Below are 20,640 nucleotides of genomic sequence, written 5' to 3'. Positions count from 1 at the left end.
GTGAAGAGTGGTGAGAAGAAAGTGTTGCAATGTTACTTTTCTCTCTTTTTCAAATGTTTATTTTTTTCCATGTGCTTAAAACTCATTTAAAAAGAGTGTTTACAGCGATCGGGCTGTAATGCTATTAGCGTGAACTCCTGCAATATTACTGTCTTGGTTGGCTTTTAAATAAAGTTCGGATTTGTTCAAATGTTCCTTTTTTCCCCCCTGTGCTTAAAACTCATTTAAAAAAAAAAAAAAGTGTTTATACAACGATCGGATTGTAAGGCTATAGCGCAAACTGCTGCAATGTTACAGAGAGAGAGAGGGCTCGCGTGCTTCCGAGAGACGGGGGGGGGGGGGCTGCTGGAGAGGCTCGCATGCTGCTGAGAGAGAGAGCCTGCGCATGCAGCTGAGCAGGGAGCCTGGGTGTTTGTGTCAGTGTTATTCAATGTTTTTACATTAGTTTACTATTACACTGTGCATTCTATGGTGTAATTAACGATACTATCCAACCCGCGGCGTAGCAAACGCCGCATAATTATGTATTGATGGGAGAACACTTCCTGAAAGACAGTTGTCCAAATGGGGTTGGTTTTGATGATACGACTGTAGGTGAATGAAAAGATGCAACTCTGGAGAGGGCAACATACAATACAGCGTTTTACACGCCGCATACAGCAATTCACATCGAAGTATAGACACTGCTAAGACCATGTAATAGCCCTCGCAAACTTTTAAACGCTGCATACAGCGATTCACGTTCGCGACAAATATGATTCTTCTTAGATAGTCCTGCCGCATTCACCCTCATTCTTGAAGCATACACACCGCCTGGTCATGTGCCCGCTCTCAAGAGAAACTCACGGAGACCCGCCCACCAACTCTAAGACCATGGCGTGTAAAACAGTTTGCGATGGTGGACGCGGTCTTGCGTCATAACCGAAAAGAATACAGTGAAACCTTGGTTCACGACCATAATTCGTTCCAAAACTCTGATCGTAAACCGATTTGGTCGTGAACCGAAGCAATTTCTCCCATAGGATTGTATGTAAATACAATTAATCAGTTCCAGACTGTACAAACTGTATGTAAATATATATTTTAAGTTTTTAAGCACAAATACAGTTAATTAAACCATAGAATGCACAGCGTAATAGTAAACTAAATGTAAAAAAATTGAACACTGAGAAAACCTTGAACAACAGAGAAAACTAACACTGCAATAGTTTGCGCTATAGCACTACCAACCGCTGGCTAAAAACTTTTTTTTTTTTTTTTTTTTTTTTTTTTTTTATAAATGAGTTTTAAGCACAGGGAAAAAATTGAACATTTGAAAATATCTGTAATTTAATAAACCGACAAGAAAAGTAACATTGCAACAATGCACACTACGAACCGATCGCTGTAAATAGAAGTGAAAACAAAATCAAGCCCAGTGCATTCTTTAACTGCCTTCCTACCTTGTGAGTCCAGCCCCCTCTCTCTCGCGCTGCCCGTGTGTGTGCGCGCGTCTGTCTCACTCTGGCACTGCCCGTGTGTGTGCGCGCGTCTGTCTCACTCTGGCGCTGCCCGTGTGTGTGCGCGCGTCTGTCTCACTCTGGCGCTGCCCGTGTGTGTGCGCGCGTCTGTCTCACTCTGGCGCTGCCCGTGTGTGCGCGCAGCTCTCTCTCTCGGGCTGCCTGTGTGCCTCTGTCTCTCTCTGGCACTGCCTCTGTGTGAACCATACCATTTGAAGCTGCTGTGTGCCATTACCTGCTGTAAACTAATGAAACATGCTCCTGCACATTTAGTTTTCTTATTAAACTGATGGTAAATTTTTTGCTTTTTCTAAGATTCATAACAATAGTTGAAACTTTTAAAGCAAACAACCAGAAACACATAGTTAGGTCCATAAATATGGTTCTTTACATTACCACAATGAATTTTAAATGAAACAACTCCGATGCAGTTGAAGTGCAGACTTTCAGCTTTAATTCAGTGGGGTGAATAAAACGATTGCATAAAAATGTGAGGCATATAAAGCTTTTTTTTTTTTTTTTTTTTAAAAACACAATCCCTTCATTTCAGGGGCTCAAAAGTAATTGGACAAATTAACTGGAAATAAAATGTTAATTTCTAATACTTGGTTGAAAACCTTTTGCTGGCAATGACAGCCTGAAGTCTTGAACTCATGGACATCACCAGATGCTGGGTTTCCTCCTTTTTAATGCTCTGCCAGGCCTTTACTGCAGCGGCTTTCAGTTGCTGTTTGTTTGTGGGCCTGTCTGAAGTTTAGTCTTGAACAAGTGAAATGCATGCTCAATTGGGTTAAGATCAGGTGACTGACTTGGTCATTCAAGAATTTTCCACTTCTTTGCTTTAATAAACTCCTGGGTTGCTTTGGCTGTATGTTTTGAGTCATTGTCCATCTGTATCATGAAACGCCGCCCAATCAATTTGACTGCATTTAGCTGGATTTGAGCAGACAGTATGTCTCTGAACACCTCAGAATTCATTCGGCTGCTTCTGTCCTGTATCACATCATCAATAAAAACACTAGTGTCCCAGTGCCACTGGCAGCCATGCACGCCCAAGCCATCACACTGCCTCCACTGTGTTTTACAGATGATGTGGTATGCTTTAGATAATGAGCTGTTCCACGCCTTCTCCATACTTTTTTCTTGCCATCATTCTGGTAGAGGTTGATCTTGGTTTCATCTGTCCAAAGAATGTTTTTCCAGAACTCTGCTGGCTTTTTTAGATGTTCTTTAGCAAAGTCCAATCTAGCCTTTCTATTCTTGAGGCTTATGAGTGGCTTGCACCTTGCAGTGCACCCTCTGTATTTACTTTCATGCAGTCTTCTCTTTATGGTAGACTTGGATATCGATATGCCTACCCCCAGGAGAGTGTTGTTCACTTGGTTGGCTGTTGTGAAGGGGTTTCTCTTCACCATGGAAATGATTCTGCGATCATCCACCACTGTTGTCTTCTGTGGACGTCCAGGTCTTTTTGCGTTGCTGAGTTCACCAGTGCTTGCTTTCTTTCTCAGGATGTACCAAACTGTAGATTTTGCCACTCGTAATATTGTAGCAATTTCTTGGATGGGTTTTTTCTGTTTTTGCAGCTTAAGGATGGCTTCTTTCATCTGCATGGAGAGCTCCTTTGATCGCATGTTGTCTGTTCACAGCAAAATCTTCCACATGCAAGCACCACACCTCAAATCAACTCCAGGCCTTTTATCTACTTAATTGATAATGACATAACAACGGACTTGCCCACACCTGCCCATGAAATAGCCTGTGTGTCAATTGTCCAATTACTTTTAAACCCCTGAAATGAAGTGATTGCGTTAAAAAAATGCTTTAGTTGCCTCACATTTTTATGCAATTGTTTTGTTCACCCCACTGAATTAAAGCTGAAAGTCTGCACTTCAACTGCATCTGAGTTGTTTCATTTAAAATTCATTGTGGTAATGTACAGAACCAAAATTAGAAAAAAAAGTTGTCTGTCCAAATTATTTATGGACCTAACTGTATGCTAATATGTTCACCGGCGTGACCCTAGCTATGAGGTAATGCCCAGTTTTGGATTCAAAGGCATAAAGCACTACTACTTTGCTTCCTAGGATGAAACCAATATATTGTTTTAAAGTCTTCACTCTTCAGGGCCCACAGAGTGATTCACTAGCACACAAGAGAGAAGGATGACTGTGCTTTATGTATTTTTTTAGATGCTTCTCCTCTTCTCAAATTTTGCATCTTCCTATGGACTGCTGTATACTTCATTTACAACATTTGAGGTTTCACACAGTGGCTCTTTTTTGTTAGCATAAATGACTGTGGAAATACTGATCAGTTAACTCAACTTCCTGGAGACTGATGCAATCCATTTTCACTCAGCCTCTGCTTGTGCTCCTTGCAATTATTTAGTGAGGCTGGACTCAATATGGGACCATAGCCCAACTCCAACATGGACTCTCTTCAGTTGTTAGTGTATAGCCTTTGGTTATGGGTCACACCATGGGCAACAGGGTTCCTGCTTTGGAATTAAAAAGTTAAACCCATGGCTTTGTTTTTGTAGAGAGCGCAAGGATCTAATGTCAACACTAGACTATAAAAGTATAAATCTGTACTACTCATTAACCTTATCTACGCACAAAAACTAATGGCAACAATTTGACTTATGGTAATTTTTGTAAATGACCAAAATGAGAAACATTACAAGGACTGAAATCTCTCAGAGAATGGATATACCAACACAAGTGTCATTCGACTGAGTGATAGCACCTTATTAGGTGGAAATCCAGATGGTGCATAGCAGAGTGAGGTAACTGTAGCAGTTTAATAGAAAACGCGCTCTTTGGCGTGGAACATTAAGTGTTAATAGTCAGGGAGATGCAACCTCTACAGCAAACACCCGTATTAGCTAAAGAAAACTGGGCAATATCAAGTGGTCCCAAGTTTTAACAATTTGCCTTAGGAGATTCATAGCCCTAGAAGACTTGTGCACATGTGACTTTTGCTGTTAGAATTATAGTGATCAATTTCTTGAACTAGATTAGTACTAGGGTGTTGTACCGTGTTAGCCATTATGAATGTAGAGAAAAGCCAAGCAAAATGACACCTTTTATTGGCTAACAAAAGGTGTCATTTTGCTTGGCTTTTCTCTACATTGAACTAGATTAGTATACATCAGTAAAATCCAACATTTGCAGAAATTGTATTAAAATATTTTAAGATGAAAACACACTTCAATACTACATTGCATTGAGATACAAAGAGTTTAGACTGCAAATATGTATGCTTTGCACAAGACTCGGTTTGCTTTAGTTTGGAATAGTGAGTTTCTGGATGTGACTGTGTGCAAGAATGGTTAGAATAAGATTTTATCATCACTGATAATAGATATGGTTAAACTGCATAATCACTGTCTAGCTCTGTTCTGTTAGCTCCATGGCATTCTTTATTCACTTTACATCACTATGGAAAGGGAAAAACTATTTATGAGTCCAATCTTCAACAGCAGAATGACCAAAAGCTTTCATGTTACTACAAATAACCTCTTAAAGTAATCCTAGTGTGGAAAGTTCTTTTATTGAATTAAACAACAGCCTGTGATGTTTACTCAACACAATGGGGCCCATTTTCAGATTTTCTTCCAAGAACAACAGATCAACTCTGCTATCTAAGACGAATCTTCACAGCTTTGTTATTCAAAGAACGGGTTTCTGTTTTAATAATTAAAGTGAGACAAACCAAGTTAAAAAGATTAAAATTTCTGCTATAAAAATGTGGCAAAAAGTCAGAGCAGGATACCAGCTAATATTTCAAGCACACACTGACTCAACTCTCCTTCCTAACAGCTTTTGGTTTTAGACTATAGTGCATGACACCAGCCTCATGGAAATGCTATTAAGTTTCAACAAAGACAGTACTGTGAATTTATAAAAAAAAAAAAAAAAAAAAAGCAGCTCTGAAAATTTCAAACAATACTTTAGTGTCTTTGCCTGTGACAGTCTGTAACACTTTTCCATAAAGATGCATTGTGTAGACTTTCTTGATCATTTTTTAAACTTAATCTTCTATTTTTGTCTTAAAATCAGTGATCTGTACAGCTCCTAACTGTACAGTTAATAAAAGTGATCAGCAAATCATACTTAAGTGGGATTCTGAACTTCTCTCAATGACTACCTAAGAACCCACCAAGCATACCAAGGGGGAAAAAAAAAAAAAAAAAAAAAAAAAAAAAAACACACTCCACAAATTATACAATTTATGGTCAAAGTTTTTAAAGTAAACAAATTAAAGTCATTTTAAACCCACCCTACAGCACAATGATCAGAAATGGATCCAAAAACATCTGGATACAATTGAAAACTAGAATGAGATAATGGAAGTGCTCATCCATCAGCAGTAGCTGCCAGAGAAGCTTACAAAGCCCTGCGTGAAGAGGCATCAATGTGTGACTGATTGTTACGGGGATGACTACACTAATGTGAATCAGATTCCCAACACTATGAATTTAAATGACAGAAGCTTAGTGGAATTTTATTTAAAAAGGAAAAAGCACCATTTAGATCATGCTGGCAGCCCTGACACACAAGACAAAAACCAGAGACAAATAATCATATAAACTCTTGTATTAAAAGGCCAATTAGAAGCAATGGTGCATTCCTACTTTGGACCATTGCAATCTACATATAAGGGTACATAAAGACAATCAAAACTCAACAATGCGAGATAAATTAAAGTTGACACCTGCAGCTGCCTACCCAGATAAAAAGCACATCATACTTTCACATAGATAATATTAATCAAATGAAAAGCTATAAATTTGATCTTGATATTACACAAATTGGAACAAAAACAGTAGCTCCTAAATAGAGAAGGCCAAATAAAAAGAAAATGACATGACAATAGCCAAACAACTACTGTAACAGTACTGTAGTTAGAGACTTGCTTGCACAAAACACTGCTAATATCAGTCTGTAACTGCAGAATATTGAAGAATGCAGAACTAGTACTTACTACAAAGAAAACAACTCTTGTGGAAGCTCTTTCCATCACAGCATACCTCTTCCGCATGGTACACTGTTCTCTGGCAAGCACTGCATTTGTTTCCTCCACCCCAGTTAGGCATTGTAATGCTGGACATAAGGGATAAAATGAAACTGTTAGTGTAAATACACAAGATGTTACTTGCTTTATCATACTGCCGTAACATTGAGCTTCAGACACTCCATTTTTCCCTAGTGTTACAGTGACAACATGCCAAGTTGGGCTGACTAGGTCACCTCAGCTTTAGCAACTTTTTCTAAGCTACAAACAAAAATATATGCAAACAACAAACACCAGAATTTGGGGGGAATCTCCGATTTCAACTATGGCATGTTTGACTGTTGGAATATTTCTGTAACTGCAGATCTCCTGGGACTGTTGTCTATCATAACATTCTCTCTTTGAACTGCCTTTCCCAAGGTTTCTTCAATTTTCCCTACTAGGTTTTTTTGGGAGTTTTTCCTTGTCTTCTTAGAGAGTCAAGGCTGGGGGGCTGTCAAGAGACAGGGCCTGTTAAAGCCCATTGCGGCACTTCCTGTGTGATTTTGGGCTATACAAAATAAACTATCACACACACACCTGTTTTACACAGAATGGTGCAAAGAACACATCTAGTGAGTGACAGTTCTACGGATAGAAACTCTTTATTGGAGTGTGGTCAGAGAAGAAAGGCTATAGTAACTCATAACCAATGTGTATAACTGTGGTGAGTATAGTAGCATCTTGGAATGTACAATACATCAAACGTGAGGTAGAAAGGCTACAACAACAGCAAGAGATTACGTCAGGTTTCACTCCTATCATTCAGAAATAAGTTAAGACTACAGTACACAAGCTCACCAAAACTGCACAGCTAAAGACAAACTTTGGACTGGTTTGATGAATTTTTATTTCTGTGGAGGCACAGAAATGGTATGGTCAGAATTTGGCACCAACAGCATGAATTCATGCATCCAACCTGCCTTGTGTCAACAGCCCAGGCTGGTGGTGTATTGGCATGGGGAATGTTTTCTTGGCACATTTGGGCCCATTAAAAACAATCACATGAATGTCATGTCCTATTTAAGCATTATTGCGGACCATGTTTACCCTTTCTAATGGCTATTCCCAGCATGATAATGCCCCAGTGTCAAAGTAAAAGTTGTCTCAAACTATTTTCATAAAAATGACAAAGGTTTCAGTCGTCTTCAGTGTCCATCAATAGGAGACTTTTGGGATGTAGTAGAACAGAAGATTGTATGTCTTAAAATTTCTCAACACAGTCACACTGACAGCTGTTGGATTGTTTATTGAATTTGTATGCAGGTGTTTTTTTTAATTTGACAAACCAATTCAGTTTCCTAAATTTCTGCATTACTGGGACAAACAAAATATATAAATATATTAATAAAAAGGACCCTGATCAGGTCCCAGTGTTAATCTCAATCAGACACCACTTATCCTCTTCATTTTCAAGGGAGAATCACTATCCTCATGAGTCTTCCCACCATACCAGCGGTCACAGACAGACAGTTTGACCTGTCACTCTTTAAGCCTGTGGTGTTTAAAGGTGATGATTGACATGACTTTACAAAAATACATCAAAATAAAATACTAAACACTCAAATGAGAAATGAGCGAATAAGGCCGAACACAAGGACCTGGTGCCATCTGCTACAAGACTGCCAGCAAAATGTTATATAGTGTTCTTGTTTTCTTAGTAAATAAAAGGTAGTACACACTAACATACTGTACAACAATAGAAACTACCTACATATACAGTACCTAACATCTGTCACAGTAAAGTATATGTAATGTAAGTTAGATATGCTCCATCTTTGTATGGCTGATAGCACAATCTTTTTTGTTTAGAATGCACGTGATATTTTCATTGGTTATACATTTGGGATAAGAACATTTACATGTTGCTTAAAAACAAAATGTCTTGCAGAAACCCAGAATAATTAATAAGCAACTTAAATGAACACTGCATCTTAACCATAATTAGTTTGGCAAACCTAGCAATATTTTGATTTGGTAGTGTTTATTGTTGTGCTGAACCTTTGTGCTTGAATTTTAAGCATGGTTCATTAACTCCAGAGATTTTGTAAGTTCGTTATAGATCTAAAAATAAGGCGTCTCTCGATGTACTAGAAAATTTAATCATCACAGTTTTGTCCATTCTGATCACTAATCATCACTCGTCTCCAACTGGCTGTCTCTCACCCCCCTTCGCCATCTGATAGCTAATGTGTTATGAGCATACTGGCATAAGAAAGGCTGATTTTACATCATCAAGGTGGATGTTACACATTGGTATTGGTTGAAGTGGTCCCCCACTGTCAATGTAAAGTGCTTCGAGTAGGTCAGAAAAGCACTATATAAATGTAATTAATTCACTTATTATCGGACCACTGTTAATACTGCTGAAAAACTGCAACTACCCCTTGAGATCAATCATTTATTTTTTCTGAGAGAAAAAAAAAAAAAAAAAGAAAATTGGAGATACTCGCAAGTGAATACTAATTAACCTTAAATAATGGAATAATCTCTATTCTAATCGACGCCCACCATAGCATACAGCGGTGTAAGAATAGGAACGGAAAACGGTGAGAAAAGCATTCAGAAATCAAGAAGAAATAAACAGGGTTCCCACTCTTTTTAAGGAATCATTTTCCAGGACATTTCCAGGAGCTTTTTCCAGAAATTCATGACAGGATCTGGTCATACAGTCATACACTTTAGTCGCAGGCTTAACGCCATTTTAATTTCTCTTTGATTATGCAGGGACTTAGTGTCACCGATATGCTAAATTACATAAAGGCAACACCAATTAATGCACTGATGTATAATGGAGTTGTTTGACCTCTTTTTGTTACACACTGTTTTAAACTGCAAAACTCTTTTAAAGAAATAAATACCTCTTGGATTGTGGAAAACTATCCAAACACTGACATATACTGAGCAATTCCATAATGTTCAGTATAGAGCTGTTGATCACACCATGAAATAGGCTACCATAGTGACCTAATTTCAGTAAAAGTTACTTGCATATTACATATGTCATTGTTTGTATCAAATAAATTTATGTACAATGTTTGTATTAAACAAAACTGCATAAAGCCAGTTTATTGCCTATATCATGTGTATGATGCCTATAACACTTATATATGCAACAATTGGCACGCGACAAAACAAAGTCAGAGTTAACTTTCAACTGGTAGCTTTACTGGGAATACAGCAGCTGTAGAATTTGCATAAGTCAACGACAAAGATTATAATAAAGAACTTATCATTGTGGGAAAACATGCAAAATACATCCATTTTAAATCATGATAGCCTTGCCATCAATTCCTGAGTTGAAAACTTGGTTAAACTAGAAAGAATACTAGGAACAAAGGATAAGAGCCTGAACTCCAGTATATTGGAAAAAAAAAAAAAAACAAACAATCTATAAGTCACTGTAGTGTAACCTATGAAAAAGGCATCTGGTGTAGGCCTAGGTTTAGAAACAATGCTGGTGTTGCTCCTTGAGGTCTGATAAAACTGCATCCAGACCGATGACCTCTTTCTTTTTTTCAGCAACACTTTTACGATAGGCATTAGATTTTGTGAGCAGTGTAAAGTCCTGTTTTCTCTCAGCCTTCTCTGCCATTGCATCTGCTTCTTCTTGCATTGCCTCAATGCTAGTGATTATTTTCTGTCTCTTTGCTGCCACTTTTGTGATTTCAGAGCGGAGCTCTTCTCTTTGCTTGTCATTTTCAGTTTCCTTTTTCTTCTTTCTTTCATCATCAAGGTATTGGACATATCGCATTCTGGCATTTCTGCAATGCTGCAAGAGGGGTTTTGGCAATACTCCATCAAATGAGCCACCAGTCAAAGAATCATTTATAAATATAATTGCCTATACATGTCTCAGTAGGTGGAGACATTACGCAGCAGAGGCCACGACCTAGCTCAGCTGTCATCATATCTAGACTTACGAACAGCAAACTGTTTCAAACAGAAAAATTAAAAAGCGAAAACAGAAATAAAATTCCAGGACAAGAAAGATTATTTCCAGGACATTTGGCCATTTCGATCAGTTTCCAGGGGCCTCATGTATAAACGGTGCGTACGCACAGAAATGTTGCGTATGAACCTTTCCACGCTCAAATCGCGATGTATAAAACCTAAACTTGGCGTAAAGCCACGCACATTTCCACGGTAACTCATTCCTTTGCGTACGCAATTTATCCGCCCGGTTTTGCAGACTGGCGGCACCCAGCGTCAAAGCAGTGCTACTGTTCCTGTGTGATCACCCTTTCTTTCTTAGACCCACATTCCTGGCGCGGCTTTATAAATACACTGAAATTAACTGCATATTGTTTATTAGTGTAATGCATCTGATTGTAATTAACCTGTAGCAATATAATGGTCCAGGGAATAGCCATAGTATTCCAAATACCATAACTGCTTTAGCGTTGTAACTCTCACTGCATCTTCTTTCAGCTGATCCCGTTAAGGGTTGCCACAGCAGATCATCTTTTTCCACATTACTCTCACTGCACCACTCGGAGTATTTATTTCACTGTATCCGAGTGGGAAATCACAGCAGCAGCTGATTGGAAAGAGAATTATCGGTACACAGCATGAAGCAGATGCTGCCTGAGCCACAGCAAACGCTTTAGTCCCTGTACGGACTTCGCGGTTTAGAAACAGTTTAATCCCAAGAACTCTAAACGCACTAAATCAGTCCATCAAGTGGTCCCTGTAGAAATGTTTGGACTTATAAGTACAATTACCCCACTGTAAACTTGCACTACAGTTATAATATTGCACAACCTGCGCCACTTTATAAAGCGCGTATTTACATGTGATGACGGTATTCATTTCTAAGACGAAATGCAGCAAAACATGTTGATTATATTATACAGATTAAACTTTAACTTCATTTAAATAATCTGTATTGTTAATAATTAAACATGTGAGGACACGGTGCCGCAGCGCTAGCTAGTTCAGTAATTGTTCCTGCCTTGCGCTGTATTATTGCTGGTGCTGACGCGACACTGGAAAGATAGACGGATATAATAATTAAACACGTACTACTAAGATATTTCAATGTTCCTTAAAAGTTTTGAAGAATCGAAGTTCTAAGCTTACAGATGGCTTCACGTCTATTACATAGCTTATTGTGTGGTGATTGAGTTTTTGGAGAAAGAAAAGTAAGGACAGGAATTGGAGGTTAGTACGTTTGAAAGAGACAGTACTTCTGTGATAAATTATTTCATTGAAGGTTGCGCATGGCGCAGCAAGCCTCTTGCGTGAGACATGAACAAGCACTGCGCCACCGTGTTCCCATGTTTAATAACATGCTTTCATTCCTATCATCATGAAAAAGATATCACGTATACATCTCGTATTTTAATTATTCAGAGAGCTGTAATATCAAGAATGTAATGGATTATGTGTCCTGTCGGAGAAAGAGAAAGCCCGTTTAAAAAGCAGGTAGTGATTCATACACATAGAGCACATAGAAGATCAAATACAGAACAAAGCATTTAATATGCCACTTTAGTTACAATGGGATTTGAGAAACTAGTAAATTAAACGATTTTAAGATGCAGTTCATGATGTTCTACTTTAATGGTAAAATAAACTACGTGATTAAAGTGGAAATTTCGAGATTAAAGTTGACATTTCGTGCTTTTTTCCCCACTGTGTGCCTTTTTTTTGTCTGTACCCTAATAAGCTTTCATATGACACTCAGACGGAGGGCTACGACTCGCTTTTTCACGGCGACTTTGATATGTGATTTCTTTTTTATTTCGGGCACTGTGCGACTTTGTGAAGTTGAGCCTTCGAGTTTCTCCGACACTCTGTCACTCGATCAGCTTCCTTTTGTTGATTATACCACTGTTTAAACCAACAAATAGTACGTTTTTCCTTTGCCTCCACTTGGTATTCGCTGAAATTCTTATATTTTCCCCCGTGCTTTTCTCATTGTCTTTTCTCAGAAGGCTATTTATATTGATTTGCATATTAAAAGAGGCGTAATTCTGGGAGGAGTTGGGGCGGGACAGAAGGCGCGTGCACGTGCGTTACTTTTCACGCTGATCGGGATTTATGTAGTAGAAGAACGTGAAAGTATGCGTGCGCACAGATTCCTGCATCTGGATTTTTCTGTGCGTACGCACAATCCCGCTTTTGTGCTTACGCCATGTTATAGTGTGAGTTCTACGCACGGCGTTATACATGAGGCCCCAGGTCATTTCAATGACTGGAAAATAACCCTCAAAATTTTCAGGTTTTCCAGGACGCGTGGGAACCCTGATAAATACTTCTTGAAAGACGCAGTTGTGCATAGGTGTTTTGGTGGAGAAGACAGATAATGAGTAGAAAGATCTAACCCTAGAAAACTGCAACTGACCGTGGCTGAAGACTGGTATCGGGTCTGTGCTCTGGACTTTGGGTATCTGACAGTGCAAGTAGAATTTCCGGCCAAGCAGGATTACATGTGAAAGTGATAAATAAATCAGGCTTTCCGAATTTATGTACTATTCCCATGGCATCCTGATAGTTCTGTTGCATGTATCTTGGACTTCCTGGAAATGTGGACGGTAATATGATCATTTTGCCTACACGTACGTTATTTTCAGCGTTTGCTTGCAGTGTGTCTGATAGTCCTTTGTATTGTTCCACGCGCAGATCTTGTTGATGTAATCTGAGATAGTTGAGACGCACGCCCTCTGTTTTAACATACGCATCTATGACATACTGTTGGAATAGTTTGCCGCTGGAGTGCAAAATACTAAATGTATTCCTCATTGCTAATCTGTACGTGTAAAATTGGCATTGAGTAAGTCTTATTAGCTTGGCGCTTCTTTTATCGGGAACATGTTGTAAATCTTTGTGCCAGCCAATGTCTCCGTAAGGGAATAAAAGTGGGTAAACCATAGGATCGCATTTCATATGGAGCGTGGAAATCTGTTTACAGGAGTTGCCTATGGGATAGATGCAAATGTCCCTTTCAGCAGGCGGTTCGCCATCTTCTCCGACGAAAATCGCTGCAACATCGGTGTGACACGTTGGGGCATTGTATCGTCGTAAATCCTGCCTAGGGTTTTCCTTGAAAAATATTTGTACAGATGCTGTTGGATTGGACTGAGCGATTTTATGCATGCGTTTGTATAATTTAGTGAAGGGGTTGATGATTCGGAGCATGGAATCTAGCTGGAGAAGTAAATTTTTGCTGCATGCAGAGTTTGCTTTATTTTGTAAGCGTACTTCAGTAGCTTACGCTGTGTCAAAAACATACAACTGTCCATATCCTGGAGAGGTAGAAGTGTTAGCGTATAGTGGAGAGATTTGGTGATAATTTTGCCCGTGTATTTTAAAACAGTATGGTCTGTGGCCAGGAGGTTGAGTTATCTGTGCACCCATGGAAGCAAACGCTAGAGAAGAGTTGTATTCTCGAATGTGTTCACCATAATTTTTAGCTTCTGATGTTTGCTGTGTAAGAAGCTGTTGTAAAGACACAGGTGGCTCCCGCAAAGGCGGTAAAGCTACTTTACCATTGTGGCAGCACCTCGAGTACTTGTTGGATGTATTACGCTCAGCAGGCCAGTATAGTGCCCTATGTTGTAGTGAGAGTGCATTGCCTTCGTCAACCGTTTGTGTCAAGAAATAACCCACCGATAGGAACAGGCAGTTGCCGGATCCCGGAACAGAGATGACGTTGTACAAAAAACCATCGACTGAGAAGATACTGTCATTCATTTTATAACAAAGGCTTAGGAAACAACCGTTGCAGTATAATGAAAATAGCAAGGTGTATGGGAGGCCGCAGGCAGCGTGGGGAAGGGTTTGGAAGAGGACGAATAGGAATAGAGTGATGCCGTGTCGGCTGCGTGGGTGGGACCGGTTTTGAAGAGGAGCTGCAGACAGCGTGGGGAAGGGTTTGGAAGAGGACGAATAGGAATCGAGAAATGCCGTGTCAGCTGTGTGAGGGCGGGACCAGTTTTGAAGTGGAAGCAGGACGAACCAGAAGAGAAATATATTATATATAAAAATATATTTTACATATACATATAAAAATATAAATTTTATATATATATATATATATATATATACTAATAAAAGGCAAAGCCCTCACTGACTGACTGACTGATTGACTCATCACTAATTCTCCAACTTCCCGTGTAGGTGGAAGGCTGAAATTTGGCAGGCTCATTCCTTACAGCTTACTTACAAAAGTTAGGCGGGTTTCATTTCGAAATTCAAAGCGTAACGGTCATAACTGGAACCTCTTTTTTGTCCATATACTGTAATGGACTACAGCTCGCTGGCCGTGGGAGGCGGAGTTGCGTATCGCATCATCACACCTCCCACGTAATCACGTGAACTGACTGTCAACGCAGTACGTAGAAAACAAGGAAGAGCCCCAAAGAGCGCTGAAGAAAACATTCATTACACAATTGAGAAGGCAACGAAACAATAAGAAGCGAGCGAGTTTGGCAAGATTGCTTTTCTCCTGTACAAATATACGTTGCATTCTCAACAGTAAGCTTGCACCACTTGGTCATATTACAACCGGAGTGCTGAACTGACAACGTAGTATACAAAGAGAACTATAACAATCGTAATAAACGAACAATAAAACAGCGGAGAACCCGTGGATTAAATAAAAAGGCTGCTTCCTTGGCGAAGCAAGGAAAAAGGATGGCCTTATATGGCGTTCGTTTATAAAACAGTGGAGAAGCTGTGTAAAGACTGCTTCACAAAAAAACAGCAGAGCACCTTATATGAGCAGGCAGTCAGCTAAAGAAGGGAATCAATAAATAACTATAATCGTAATAAACGAACAAAAAATAGCGGAGAATCCGCAGATTACATAAAGGAAATGGGTACCTGAACAGAAAAGTGAGTCTCAAATACCTACACAATAACTATAACAATCGTAATAAACGAACAATAAAACAATACAGAACCGCTAAGGAAGGAGAAAGGACGGCCTTATATGGCGTTCGTTTATAAAACAGCGGACAGGCTGTGTAAAGGCAGCTTCACAAAAAAACAGATCCTTAACAAATTGTCATTGGTATATTTTCCCTCAATTTAAAAAGGTTTTCTTTTCTTCTTAATTAAAATTTAAAAGCAATACTTCACCGCTGCGAAGCGCGGGAATTTGGCTATATGCAGTGAGTGTGTACGCCTGTTGAGCCCAGAATTAGGGCGAAACACGTGTCGCGTACTCTTTGCATTATTTGACAGTAAACTATTTTCAACCATTCTATGATCTGCTTCTCACAACTGAGGGCACCGTGGCAGATGTTAGCTGACTTGCTGGCCAACCACAATGGTTACCTGGTAGGTAACCACCCATACAATCAGATTGTGATTCAGACTACGAATGCCGTGAATGTAATTACTCCGATCTACATGCTGTCAAACAAACGAACCACACGCCGTGGTGCAATGTTAGAGGCTTCGCCTCTAGCGCGGACGTCCGAGGTTTGATACCCGTAAGGGAATGAAGTGAGTGTGTACACCTGATGAGCCCAGAATTAGGGCGAAACACATGTCGCGTACTCTTTGCATTATTTGACAGTAAACTATTTTCAACCATTCTATGATCTGCTTCTCACAACTGAAGGCACCGTGGCGGATGTTAGCTGACTTGCTGGCCAACCATAAGCGTTACCTGGTAGGTAACCACCCATACAATCAGATTGTGATTCAGACTACGAATGCCGTGAATGTAATTACTCCGATCTACATGCTGTCAAACAAACGAACCACACGCCGTGGTGCAATGTTAGAGGCTTCGCCTCTAGCGCTGACGTCCGAGGTTTGATACCCGTAAGGGAATGAAGTGAGTGTGTACACCTGATGAGCCCAGAATTAGGGCGAAACACATGTCGCGTACTCTTTGCATTATTTGACAGTAAACTATTTTCAACCATTCTATGATCTGCTTCTCACAACTGAAGGCACCGTGGCGGATGTTAGCTGACTTGCTGGCCGACCATAAGCGTTACCTGGTAGGTATCCACCCATACAATCAGATTGTGATTCAGACTACGAATGCCGTGAAAATATATGTGAATGTATGTATGTATATATGTATGTCTATATCTATACTAATAAAAGGTAAAGCCCTCACTGACTGACTGACTGACTCATCACTAATTCTCCAACTTCCCGTGTAGGTGGAAGGCTGACATTTGGCAGGCTCATTCCTTACAGCTTACTTACAAAAGTTAGGCAGGTTTCATTTCGAAATTCAAAGCGTAACGGTCATAACTGGAACCTCTTTTTTGTCCATATACTGTAATGGACTGCAGCTCACAGTCATCATGCCTCCCACGTAATCACGTGAACTGACTGTGAATGCAGTACGTACAAAACAAGGAAGAGTCCCAAAGAGCGCTGAAGAAAACATTCATTACACAATTGAGAAGGCAGTGAAACAATAAGAAGCAAAGCACGGTGTAAACCGTAAGTTTAAATTAAGTTTATAGAAACGCTCCCGCTGCCGTTTGCAATACCATATTCGCGAGATACAAGTTTAATAAGAAGACACGAGGTATAAACAAGATTTGGATCACTTTGTAACAGAGTTAAAATTGCTGTAGCGAGAAACTTTGAAGTGCCAGGTCTTGGCTAACATTAAATAAAGCCGTGGACATCGCAACATCACACAAGAGAGCGGCTCACGTGAACTGACTGAACGCAGCACGTCGGAAACAAAGCACCGTGTAAACCTAAAGTTTAAATTAAGTTCTTAGACCTACAAAAGGTTGCCATTGATTTGAGGCAAAATTGCTTTTCTCCTGTACAACTATATGTTGCATTCTCAAGAGTGTGCTTGCACAGCTTGGTCATATTACAACCGGAGTGCTGAACTGACAACGTGGTATACAAAGAGAACTATAACAATCGTAATATGTATATATATATATATATATATATATATAGATAGATATGTAAATATATATGTAAATATATATATGTAGATATGTAAATATATATATGTATATATATATGTGTGTGTGTGTATGTATGTGTGTATATATATATATGTAGATATGTGTATATGTAGATGTATATATATATATATATATATATATATATATATATATATATATATACAGTGGTGTGAAAAACTATTTGCCCCCTTCCTGATTTCTTATTCTTTTGCATGTTTGTCACACAAAATGTTTCTGATCATCAAACACATTTAACCATTAGTCAAATATAACACAAGTAAACACAAAATGCAGTTTTTAAATGATGGTTTTTATTATTTAGGGAGAAAAAAAATCCAAACCTACATGGCCCTGTGTGAAAAAGTAATTGCCCCCTTGTTAAAAAATAACCTAACTGTGGTGTATCACACCTGAGTTCAATTTCCGTAGCCACCCCCAGGCCTGATTACTGCCACACCTGTTTCAATCAAGAAATCACTTAAATAGGAGCTGCCTGACACAGAGAAGTAGACCAAAAGCACCTCAAAAGCTAGACATCATGCCAAGATCCAAAGAAATTCAGGAACAAATGAGAACCAGAAGTAATTGAGATCTATCAGTCTGGTAAAGGTTATAAAGCCATTTCTAAAGCTTTGGGACTCCAGCGAACCATAGTGAGAGCCATTATCCACAAATGGCAAAAACATGGAACAGTGGTGAACCTTCCCAGGAGTGGCCGGCTGACCAAAATTACCCCAAGAGCGCAGAGACGACTCATCCGAGAGGTCACAAAAGACCCCAGGACAACGTCTAAAGAACTGCAGGCCTCACTTGCCTCAATTAAGGTCAGTGTTCACGACTCCACCATAAGAAAGAGACTGGGCAAAAATGGCCTGCATGGCAGATGTCCAAGACGCAAACCACTGTTAAGCAAAAAGAACATTAGGACTCGTCTCAATTTTGCTAAGAAACATCTCAATGATTGCCAAGACTTTTGGGAAAATACCTTGTGGACTGATGAGACAAAAGTTGAACTTTTTGGAAGGCAAATGTCCCGTTACATCTGGCATAAAAGGAACACAGCATTTCAGAAAAAGAACATCATACCAACAGTAAAATATGGTGGTGGTAGTGTGATGGTCTGGGGTTGTTTTGCTGCTTCAGGACCTGGAAGGCTTGCTGTGATAGATGCAACCATGAATTCTACTGTCTACCAAAAAATCCTGAAGGAGAATGTCCGGCCATCTGTTCGTCAACTCAAGCTGAAGCGATCTTGGGTGCTGCAACAGGACAATGACCCAAAACACACCAGCAAATCCACCTCTGAATGGCTGAAGAAAAACAAAATGAAGACTTTGGAGTGGCCTAGTCAAAGTCCTGACCTGAATCCAATTGAGATGCTATGGCATGACCTTAAAAAAGGCGGTTCATGCTAGAAAACCCTCAAATAAAGCTGAATTACAACAATTTTGCAAAGATGAGTGGGCCAAAATTCCTCCAGAGCGCTGTAAAAGACTCATTGCAAGTTATCGCAAACGCTTGATTGCAGTTATTGCTGCTAAGGGTGGCCCAACCAGTTATTAGGTTCAGGGGGCAATTACTTTTTCACACAGGGCCATGTAGGTTTGGATTTTTTTTTCTCCCTAAATAATAAAAACCACCATTTACAAACTGCATTTTGTGTTTACTTGTGTTATATTTGACTAATGGTTAAATGTGTTTGATGATCAGAAACATTTTGTGTGACAAACATGCAAAAGAATAAGAAATCAGGAAGGGGGCAAATAGTTTTTCATACCACTGTATATATATATATATATATATGACAGCAACACTCATAACAATGACAACACAATTACATTGACAATCATGTTATGTTATTTTTAAAATGTTTCCTTTTCTTTTTCATAACCTCTTTAACACACTACTTCTCCGCTGTGAAGCGCGGGTATTTTGCTAGTATATTATAAATAACAGAGATAAAACACTGCTATAGTATTACACAAATTCATAATTTTGGTTCCACATTTTCACAACTGTGTGTGCGAAAAATAATAATATTACCTGGATTTTATCTTGAAAACAAAATTTCTCTGATTTAGCACCACTATCTCAGAAAAAAGTGATTCTCTAAGGAAAATGTTGGTAGATCTGCTTTATCAATGAAATCTGAAGACAAAGATTAGTAACCCCTCATACTCTTCAATGAGGAAGGCTAAAGAGGTCTCATTACCTTATCCTGTCAGAGTAGGAACACACATCTTCTGGAGCGGTTATGTCTTTTTTTTTTTGGTTGTATGGCAATGTGAAAAGCACACAATACTCCACTAGAAGATTACAGATTCTGAGCAGAATACCCTATAATTGATAATGCAGCCATCTTCTAGTGACAAACTAAATGGGCAAAAGATTTTTTTTTTTTTTTTTTTTTTTTACACCTTGCACTTCATTGACTTTGGTGCAGCAAGATGCTCCTAGACGGAGGGTTCTGAAGTGTAGTGTAATAGTATTACAATGTATGTTTAGTTTAATATAATGCATTGCACCCCAATGCCTACTCCTATGGCTTCTTGCAAAAGTCTCCAGCCTGATGGACTTTTTTTAAAAGGATTTGCAATGTCGAGTTTCCCAGGCTCCTCAAATGTATCTTACAGCCATCAAACACAGAAAGAGGCTTTGTAATTTAAGCAGATAACACTTGAATGTACTGTGGGAAACAATTTGTATTGAATTACAAACAGGTGACTTACAGTCAAGATTTCTACTATGCACATTTTTGAAACTACTTTTATACATATCAAATAAAACACTTAAAGCTTTATTGTTGGTACTGTACATTTAACAATGATCTGCATTCCAAACTTAAGGTCTTGTATATAGTAGTTTAAACAGCAAAATGCCTTTCTTGCTAATGCATTTTTACAATTTATTAGTTTAATTTATATACAGTATTAAAGTTATACAGCATGTCTGTGATATAATTTATTAACTTGTCTTATTTATGTACAGAGAATGCATATGTTCATTAGAATAAATGGCTTCATTTCATTCTTGCAAAGCATTATGGTTTAAAGTAATGAATTCCTGCCAGTAACCGAGGAGTCACTCTTATGAACCAATACTGCAAGCCTCACAGGAAAACAGAAACACAATGCATATCTTCAGCTTGTTTGCATTCCTCAAATAAGTCAGGG

The 20,640-nt window shown here is 39.0% G+C and overlaps 1 protein-coding gene across 2 annotated transcripts in view; it reads right to left on the bottom strand.

Moving 5' to 3' along the window:
- The window catches only part of csrp2 (cysteine and glycine-rich protein 2), a 53,458-nt gene that overhangs the window by 15,517 nt on the left and 17,301 nt on the right, over positions 1-20,640 (bottom strand). For both annotated transcript variants that reach the window (XM_028818172.2, XM_051919622.1), the window contains exon 2: positions 6,489-6,607. In XM_028818172.2, the coding sequence (XP_028674005.1) occupies positions 6,489-6,600 (112 nt within the window). In that variant the 5' untranslated portion in view covers positions 6,601-6,607. The remainder of the gene's footprint in view (positions 1-6,488; positions 6,608-20,640) is intronic.

Source organism: Erpetoichthys calabaricus, chromosome 1, assembly GCF_900747795.2.
Source record: "Erpetoichthys calabaricus chromosome 1, fErpCal1.3, whole genome shotgun sequence".
In the NCBI taxonomy this organism is placed as follows: Eukaryota; Metazoa; Chordata; class Cladistia; order Polypteriformes; family Polypteridae; genus Erpetoichthys; species Erpetoichthys calabaricus.
Note: the sequence above shows the minus strand (reverse complement) of the source record. Positions and strands in the feature narration are given on the sequence as shown.